The sequence below is a fragment of the Anas platyrhynchos genome, chromosome 11 (assembly GCF_047663525.1).
Source record: "Anas platyrhynchos isolate ZD024472 breed Pekin duck chromosome 11, IASCAAS_PekinDuck_T2T, whole genome shotgun sequence".
NCBI classification, from domain to species: domain Eukaryota; kingdom Metazoa; phylum Chordata; class Aves; order Anseriformes; family Anatidae; genus Anas; species Anas platyrhynchos.
Genome location: NC_092597.1, coordinates 12688252 through 12696736, shown reverse-complemented (window position 1 = coordinate 12696736; position 8485 = coordinate 12688252). Strand labels below are relative to the sequence as shown.

General features: G+C 60.5%; 1 protein-coding gene across 3 annotated transcripts; it reads right to left on the bottom strand.

The window, feature by feature from the left end:
- Positions 1 to 97: 97 nt before the first annotated feature.
- Positions 98 to 8471, bottom strand: CLK3 (CDC like kinase 3). Of its 3 annotated transcripts, none has more exons than XM_038185120.2 (13): positions 8332 to 8471; positions 7360 to 7508; positions 6005 to 6200; positions 3954 to 4062; positions 3636 to 3702; positions 2970 to 3086; positions 2526 to 2692; positions 2047 to 2141; positions 1571 to 1700; positions 1400 to 1482; positions 1077 to 1156; positions 692 to 782; positions 98 to 486 (listed from the first exon to the last, which is right to left on the bottom strand). In XM_038185120.2, exons 2-13 carry the CDS (start codon positions 7506 to 7508, stop codon positions 301 to 303), a joined length of 1470 nt encoding a protein of 489 aa, XP_038041048.1. In that variant the 5' UTR covers positions 8332 to 8471; the 3' UTR covers positions 98 to 300. The 3 variants fall into 3 exon arrangements, with proteins under 3 accessions (XP_038041048.1, XP_038041049.1, XP_027322429.1); XM_038185121.2 differs by having other exon boundaries at positions 3969 to 4062; XM_027466628.3 differs by lacking the exons at positions 3954 to 4062; positions 7360 to 7508; positions 8332 to 8471 and having other exon boundaries at positions 6005 to 6146.
- Positions 8472 to 8485: the final 14 nt, after the last annotated feature.

Genomic DNA, 8485 nt, shown 5'->3' with positions numbered 1-8485 from the left:
TGCCTCCTTTCCTGACTGTTTTTCAACAGTTCCACCTTTTGCACAGAAAAGAGAGAGCTGGGAGCAAGCGCGCCCTCCACCCTGCCTACGAGGGAAGTAGGAAACAATAAGAAACACTTTATTTTAACTTTACAACATATAAATAGACAAATCTGTGCTTTCCAATGGAGCTGTTCTTCCCCTCCCCTGCCCAGGGTTCATGTCACAGTGTCCCTCTGAACTCCGAGGGGGTGGAGCTGAGCTGCAGAGGTCAGACTGAGCCCGTCTGTCCCAACCCGGCCCCTGCCACCTCCCCGGCTGTCATCTGCTCAGGTCCCGGCTGGCGCTGCGCCCGCACAGCATCCGCTCCTCCGCAGAGAGGCCCGCAAAGAAGGGATGCAGGAGGGCTTCCGAAAACGTGATCCTCTGGGAAGGGTCGAACTCGAGCATCCTTCTCATCAAGTCGAAGAGCTGCGCGTGCTCCAGCGAGTCGTGCAGCATGTATGTCTGAAACAGAAGGGCGGGTGAGATGGGTGTAGGCTCTGGTACAACATGGAGCACGCAGCAGCCCCCAGTTCTGTGAGGTACAGCGAGGCTGTGGCTGTTACCTCGCCCCCAGCAGAGAGGATTCCCTTCCTGACCCCTGTGGCTCTCAGGAAGGGAGCCTCAGAGCACAGCCAGCACCCGCTCAGAGCTGCCCTCTGCCACCTACCCGCAGGGGCTTGCAGTTCTCTTGCACGTATCTCCCATCGGATGTGTTCTCGTCCCATACCAGGTTCCCGTTGTGGAAGTATTTCTGCTTCCTGGGGAGGAGGAAAGGTGCTCAGGGGGCTGCCCCAGGGAGCTCACCCCCACCGACAGGAAGAGCAGCAGCCCGTGAGACTCAATGACAATTAATAGTAATTATTAATTACTCCCTCAGCAGCTGAACCACTGCCCCTAAAACCAGTGATCAGGCTCAGAACCCCAACTTCCAGCGAGTTCCCTGTGGTTATAGAGGTGGTTAGCCTGGGTGTGCCAACACAACTGGCACCCTGACTCGTTAGCCACCACAACCACTTAACCTGGGTGCTGGCGGTGCAGTTGCAGGCTCTCACCGAGTTCTGTGGATCATGTGAGAGGGAAGGGGCCCAAGGATTTTCTCCATCATGACCAGATGCTCACGGTTCTCGTGGGTCTGCGAAGGAAAAGAGCAGCAGCGCATTGCTTCAGAGCTTGGAGAGCTGGTGACAACAGCCTGTCACTTAGGCAGAGAGGATGAGAGAGAAGCCAGGAGTGGTGCAGGTCCTGTCCAGCTCTGCTTCCTCTCCTGCTTTTTCTATCCTTTCATTTCCCCTCCCTGTACCTAATTCTAGCCTTTTTTTTGACAGTAAGAACTCTCAGTTTGGCCAAAAAACACGATGCCTTTTGCAAGTCATACCTGGAAGAGCGTGAAGCCCCGATAGTACTCGAACAAGATGCAGCCGGTACTCCAGACATCACAGGGCTGTGCCCAGCCCAGCTCTGCAGAGAGAGTAAAGCTAGCCCCGTGCTCCCAGCAGCTCCCACCATGCCTCCTTCCAGCCGCCCCCTGCCACCCCGCGCCGCTCACCAAGAATCACTTCGGGGGGGCGGTAGTGCCGGGTGGCCACGATGGTGGTGTGGTGCTCGTGGTCGAAGGTGGCGCTTCCAAAATCAGCCACGCGGATGCTCGTGTTCCGGATGGATTTCTCCTCGCAGCTCTGCGAGCAAAGGAGAAAGCCTCGGAGCTTTTAGCAGCTGGTTCAGGCTCTGACAGGAGCCCTCTGTCCCCAGAAGCGCCCCATCCACGCTGTTAATCAGAAGGATCCCAAGTGGGAAGCTCTGAGCTATTGACATCCCGTGTCCGTGTTAAGGGCAGCAGCTGAACTGCGGCTGGAGCCACTGAAGCAGAGCCTTAAGGCTCTTAAAAAACAGGAGGGAAAGCTCCCAGGTTGTTCTTCCTGAACAGGCTTGTGAGGGATGCCCAGAAGAGGGAAGATCCACCTTCTGCAGTGAGGGGGCAGGCGGCCGTTCCTGCCTCAGTCACCTCCCTCAGCCATAACCCACCTTTTTCTCGTTGTACAGAGTGTCGAAGTCAGAGTTGACGAACAAGATGTTTTCTGGCTTGAGGTCAGTGTGAGTCAGCTGGTTGTCGTGTAGAACTGCACGGGGGGAAGAGGAGAGGGAAAAAAACACGTCAGAGCCAGGCACTGGAGCACCAAGTCCATGTACTGGACACCCTGACGCAAGCTGACTCCTTGCTTCCACCCCAGCCCATTCCAGAGAGGCAAAGCCTAGCAGTGACTACGCATTTCTAACAAAGGACAAAAGAGCTCACAAGCCTCTCCTCCTTTCCTTTCACAAGGAAAAGAAAGCAAATCTAAAGACTACTCCACAGAAATCATCATATCTTATCTTCTTAGCAGCTTCAGAAAAGGAAGCTAGGACATTCAGGTCCTACTACAGGTTGAAACAACCCCAAAAAAGCACGCGCTGCAGAACAAGCAGCTGCTGGCAACCTCAAAGGCTGGCCCCGGGTCACTCACATCTCAAGGCGTGGCAGAGCTGGTAGGCCATGTGCCGGATCTGAGGGAGAGGGTAGGGCTGGAAGTTGTTCTCTTTCAGGAACTCAAAAGTGTTCTTGCCGAGAAGCTCGAAGGCGATGCACATGTGGCCATGGAAGTTGAACCAGTCCGACATCAGGACGCACAAGCTAGGCAGAGAGAACGGCACGAGGATTAACCGAGTTCAGAAGCTCGACAGAAGTCATTCTCCCAGTTTTTGGTGAACAAAAGCCCTGAGCCGGCTGACCTGGAAGCACAGCAATCCCTCCACTGATGCTGCAGACAAACCTCCCGCCCGCTTTGCTCACCCAGCGAGCAGCAGGTACATCCAGTCCTCAGCTCTGGGCGGCTTTGGACCTCGTTCAGGCAGGCTGAACGTCTCTGAGGACGCGGCACTGGCTGCCTGGGAGCTTCGCAGCAACTCACAATTTGTTCTCCTTGTCCTTCTCCTTGATCTTCTTCAGGACGTTAATTTCCAGCCTGGCTGCTTCTCGGTACTTCCCAACATTTTTTATGATTTTCAGTGCCACCTGGGATTTGCCTCTGCGAGGGAAGAGACAAAGGAGTCAGAGAAGAAGCCACTGTCACCGGCACACACACCCCACAGGGCACTGCAGGATGATGAGGAGATTCCCAAGGGTACATTCAGACCACGTTCCCACTGGCTTCCCTTAGCTCAGCCCTGCAGTGCTGCGAGCAGGCGTGTGGCAAACTAATAAATAAAACCAGGCGGAGGAAGGAGATGGCCTCCAGCAAGCTCAGGATGAGGGAGTGATAGTGCAGGGAAACCAAAAACGAGGTGTGGGTAGGAGATCAGCCGTTCTGCCCTTGTCCCAACCTTGGCAAGCAATTAAATACCACGGAGATTTGAAGTGCTCAAGCCACGTCCCGACCCGGCAGCCCCCCAGCAGGTCAGGAGAAGAGAGGAAGGGACAGGGGTCGGGTGTAACCATGGGAGAGGAGCAGAAAAAGAAGCACCCTGGCAGATTGAGGCCACCTCCCTGTCCGGCTGGCCCATCCTGAAGCCCTCAGCCACTGAGCGAGCACAAATCCTGCCATGATAGAGGAGATGGGGAAGGGAGGGCTGCCCACCTGGCGTGGTCGACACACTCCACCACTTTGCCAAAAGTGCCTTCGCCGAGGCTGCCAACGATCTCGTCTAGGAGAGAGAAGAGGAGCGGGCGTGAGCCTCGGGGGCCGGGTGAGAGCCGGGGTCCTGCAAATCTCCCAGCAATAACACGTCAAAACAGAAACGTCTCTGGCTGCTACGCTCTTTAAAGCTCACGCCTCTATTGTCTGCCTCAGGCAATTTACTGGTGAGTCCGTTACAATAAACGCTAGAGACCCCTCCGGTACGGGGGGGAGAGATCTCGGCTAGCACAGGGGGAGGAAGTAGAGGTAAAGTTTTACGCAAGGTGGCTGTACATCGCTCGTGAAGCCAATCGCCGGTCCTGCACACCAGGTGGCCTTCCTTGTCATCTTCCACGCTCCTGCTGCGCTTACTGCTCTGCTGGCTTCTCTGCACACACCGCCCCCCGGCACGGCACGGCGTGCGGCCGAGCGCGCGCAGCGGGCAGTCCCCGGTGGCAGATTGTGGTGTCAGTCAAAGGTGGAGAGGCGGCGGCGCGGCGGCGGGTGGGTTTTCCAGATGCCAGCATTTCATAAGGCACACGGCATATATAACGATAGGGATAGTGCAAGGGACACGTCAAGACACAAACCGACTTCAACACAGACAAGTAATCAACAGCTACAGGCACGTAAAGAACACCCTCCGTCAGCTGTGGTGCCTGCTGCCACCAAACGCCCCCCTCTTTGCTGCAGGGCAGCAGCTGGGGGGCTCTGCGGGGTGCCCCGGGGGAGCAGCGACCTCGGCAGCACCCAAGGGTGCCCTGGGAGGTGCAGGAAGGAGGGCTTGGCCAGAGGAACGCCCTCTTCTCCGCTGGGGAACAAGAGGAAGGTTGGGCGAGCTGGCAGCTGAGCAGGAGCAGCAGCTCTGCCCCTCAGCTAACGGGTGCCCAGCTCCCAGTCTGCTGAGAGGGGACCCAGCGCTGCTCCTCCTCCTCCTCGGGGGCAGGCTGAAGCCTGCAAGAGCCTGAGGGACGCTTCGAGTGAGTCCCCAGGGAGCGTTTCGCTCCCCTTCAAGCTTCCACTAAAAGACACGAGCTCATGGTCACCCCTGCTACTGCAAAACCAGCCCGGCGGGCCCGCAAGGACCGGGGTCTGCTGGTCAACCTGCCCTGATCCCTGGTGTTTCCTATTTAGCCCTAAAAATGGCCACAGTCTCTACAGCGAAAGAAATGCAAACAAAGCTCTGCGTTTCCATGCCTGGCTTTCTATCAGGCTGCTCTTCTGTGCCCCTCGTCCCCCACCTGGTCCAAAATAAGGAGCCGCGAGCCCCGCAAGGTGAGCTGAGCCAGAAGGAGGCGCAGGGGAGAGCTGCGAGCCCTGCAAGGAGCCCGCTCAGGCGACCCAAACCCCGCACACCGCCTCACCGCACGCGCACACGCAAACCACAGCGCAGCGTTCGAGCCATAACCCTGCCTCTGAGACCTGAACGAAAACATCAGTGGGGAAGGAAGGCAGGCAAGGAGAGCAGCAGGCCGGCAGAGCCCCCACACCATGCAGGTATCCGCGGGGACTGCGGGGATCGGGACGCGGTCACTGTGCTGTGCCAAAATCTGAAGGGGAGCAGCGGACAGAACTGGCAGTGACAAGAACTTCCCCTGCTGCAGGGCAGCAGCGAGGCAGAGACGCTCGGGCCCACACCTCGCAGCACCCCCAGGCTGCTCCAGGCCCGGGGAGAAGCCCCCCAGCCCCGCCCCGAGCATTCCCTGGCAGTCCTTGAACCATCTCTAGCAGGGAATGCCATGAATCCGTACAGCCAGGTGGGAAAGCTGCACAGCACCAGGCACAGAGGACGCAGGTGGGTTTTTGGGAGGTGGGAGCCGAGTGCAGGGGGCCAGGGCTGGCAACCACAGTGCTCACGGCTCACGCAAGGCTCGCTGAGGCTGACAGATCCCACGTGGGACGGGGCACAAACCACCCAGCACCCGCCAGCAGCGCTCCGAACCCTCGCTGCCTGCCAGACCCCCCCAGCAGCACCAGCAGGCGGAGGCGAGGCCCTCACTGCGCTGAGATCTGCACGGGGACGGGGACACCGCAGCCTGGCTGTCCCCGTGCCACCCGTGTGCCACCCGGAGCCTTGGCTCGCCCCCCGACCATGAAGAAAGCAGCTCCATTTCCTCACCTACCACAGCTTTTGGGGGCTGGGCCACCAAAATCACCAGCCACCGCCTCTCCCAGCGCCCCAGCACGCAGGTTCGGGACCGCACGCCCCCCGTAACGAGGTGGACACGAGGAGGGGGCAGAGGTACTCACCCGGAGCGCTCCGAGCTGCAAGGAGGGGGGGAAGGGTGAGGGCCCCAAGCGCCCCCGCGCTCGTTCCGGCTGCTACTCACCGAGGAGGCGCTGCTACAAGACCTGGTCCTGCGCTTTCTGCAGCGGTGCTGGTGCTGCCTGGCGCGGTGCTGCTCTCGGCCCCGCAGGCGGGGCGGGCAGCAGTCGTCCCCCCAGGACGGGCTCCGCTCCTCGAACCTGCAGGCATCGCTGCCCCGCCTGTCCCGGTACCTCCTGCGCGGCGGCGTCCTGTCCCGGCTGCGGCACAAGCGACACCTCAACGTGCGGAGCTGCACGAGGATGGCAAATCCGCCCCCGCTGCCAGCCCCCCCGGGGGCTGTCTCCTCAGAGCCAAGTCGCTCAGGGAAACAGCAAAGCTTTGCTAGAGGGAAAATCGCGTGGTGCTCCCACCTTTCGAGGAGCTGGGGGGAAAGCAGGCGCCTGCTTCGAGCTGCCCGCCTCACGGAGCCTCCCCCTGCACCCATGGGGGCTCTCCCAGCACCGTTTCTCCTCCCCCAGGAAGGCCTCTCGGTTGTTTTTTAATGAGCGAGGAGCCAAGCCAGCAGCAGTGCCCAAAACATCGCCCCAGTAGGGATGGGAGCCCCCAGACACCCGGCCCTGGGTGTCCGCGTGCCTCCGGTGATGGCTCCAACGAGCCAGGAGGAGAATTCGGCCCCTGCCCTCCAGATAAACCCTGCGGCCCCCACAGCGAGCCCTGTGCCGAAGGAGCAGCCTCCTTTAAGGCAGAAAACGTCACAAGACAGAAGAAAACCACAGCACGCTGGTGCCAAACCCACAGAACGTGACCAAAGCAGCGTTTCGGGCACGTGTCCAGCCAGGCTGGACCAAGGCCTCGTCACAGCCGCCTCCCTCTGCAAAAAGCAGCTTTTGGGGTTTGTTTCCCCTCTGCTTTGGCTACGACTGGCGTTCTTGCTGACAGCCCAACACGACGCAGACGTGCACAGGTTGATTTCAGCTTGGGTTAGGAACCAAATCTCACCCTGCCTTGCCTGCTAAATTATCCACAATGGAAAAAAAAAAAAAAGCCACCAAAACTCCAAGCCCACCTCTTTGAAACCTCAGTCTGAACTTTTAAGGTAGAGAGGACTCAAAAATAACAGCCTGAAGGACTGGAGGGTACCGAGGGACCCCCAGGAGGCTCACAGCCTGAGGATGGAAGGGCAGACAGGTTCTCACCCGGCAGCTGACTGCTTTCACCCAAATCCCACCTCCATAATCTGTTAATTAAAAAAAATGGGGAAAGCCAATTGTGGGCACAATTCGTTTGCTTCGTTAAACCAAATCCAGACTCTGAATGATTAAGGCATCCCCTCCCAGCTGCACCCACCCTGAGGTGAGGACGGGTGCCGAGATCCTGCCCCCCAGCCCCCGGGGGAAGCCCCCCCGCACCCCTCACCTTCTGGATCGCGACCTCCTGGCTGGGTCCCTGCGGGGCGGGCAGCGCAGCCTGCCCTCGGGGGCCCTGCTCCGGGACCGCCGCCGCTTCCACCGCTGGCCCCAGCAGGGCTCCTGCTCCGGGGACCGGTACCGCCTGCAGTGGTGCATCTGCGGGCACACACACAGCCTGCTCAGCTCCCGGCCCCGAGCCCCCTCAGGGTGGCCCCGATACCCTCAGGGTGCCCCCAGAGCCCCTTCGGGTGCCCAAAGTTTCCTTTAGGATGCCCAAAGGCTCCCTTCAGCCATCCTCAGACCCCTTCAGCCATCCTCAGACCCCCTCAGGGTGCCCCTAGAACCCCTCAGGCCTCCCGCTAAGCCTCTTTAGGGTGCCTCCAGACCCAGTCAGACCTCCCCCAGAGCCTTCTGAGGCACCTGCAGGACCCTAAAACCACCCCCAGACACCCTTAGGGTGCCCAAAGGCCACCTTAGGGCACCCCTGACCCCTTCAGGCCTCCCCCAGAGCCTTTTGGGGCACCCCCAGACCCTCCAAAACTCCCCCAGACCCCCTTAGGGCACCCCGTGACCCCCTCAGGCTGCTCCCAGACCCCTTTAGGACACCCAAAGCCCCTTTAGATCACCCCCAGACCCCTAAAACCACCCCCAGACCCCCTTAGGCTGCCCAGAGGCTCCTTTAGGCCACTCAAAGGCCCCCTTAAGCCACCCCTTGACCCCTCCAGGCCTCCCCCAGAGCCTTTGGGGGCACCCCCAGCCCCCCTTAGCGTGCCCCATGACCCCCTTAGGCCACCCCCAGCCCCCTCAGGCCTCCCCCAGCCCCCTCAGGCCGCCCCCTGACCCCTTCAGGCCTCCCCCAGGGCCTTCTGAGGCGCCCCCAGACCCCTCAAACCGCCCCTGGACCCCTTTAGGGCTCCCCATGACCCCCTGAGGCTGCCCCCGGGCCCCTTTAGGACCCCCCCAGGCCCCCCCCGCTCACCTCCGCCGGGCCCCGCAGCGCCCCCGGGTGCGGCCCGGCCCGGCCCGGCCCCCCTCAGCCGCCCTCCGCTCACTTCCGCTTCCGGTAGGGCCGCTCTAGCCGCCCGTCTCGTTGGTTCTGGAGGTTAACCCCTTGCGCGCCGCGGGGGAGGCGA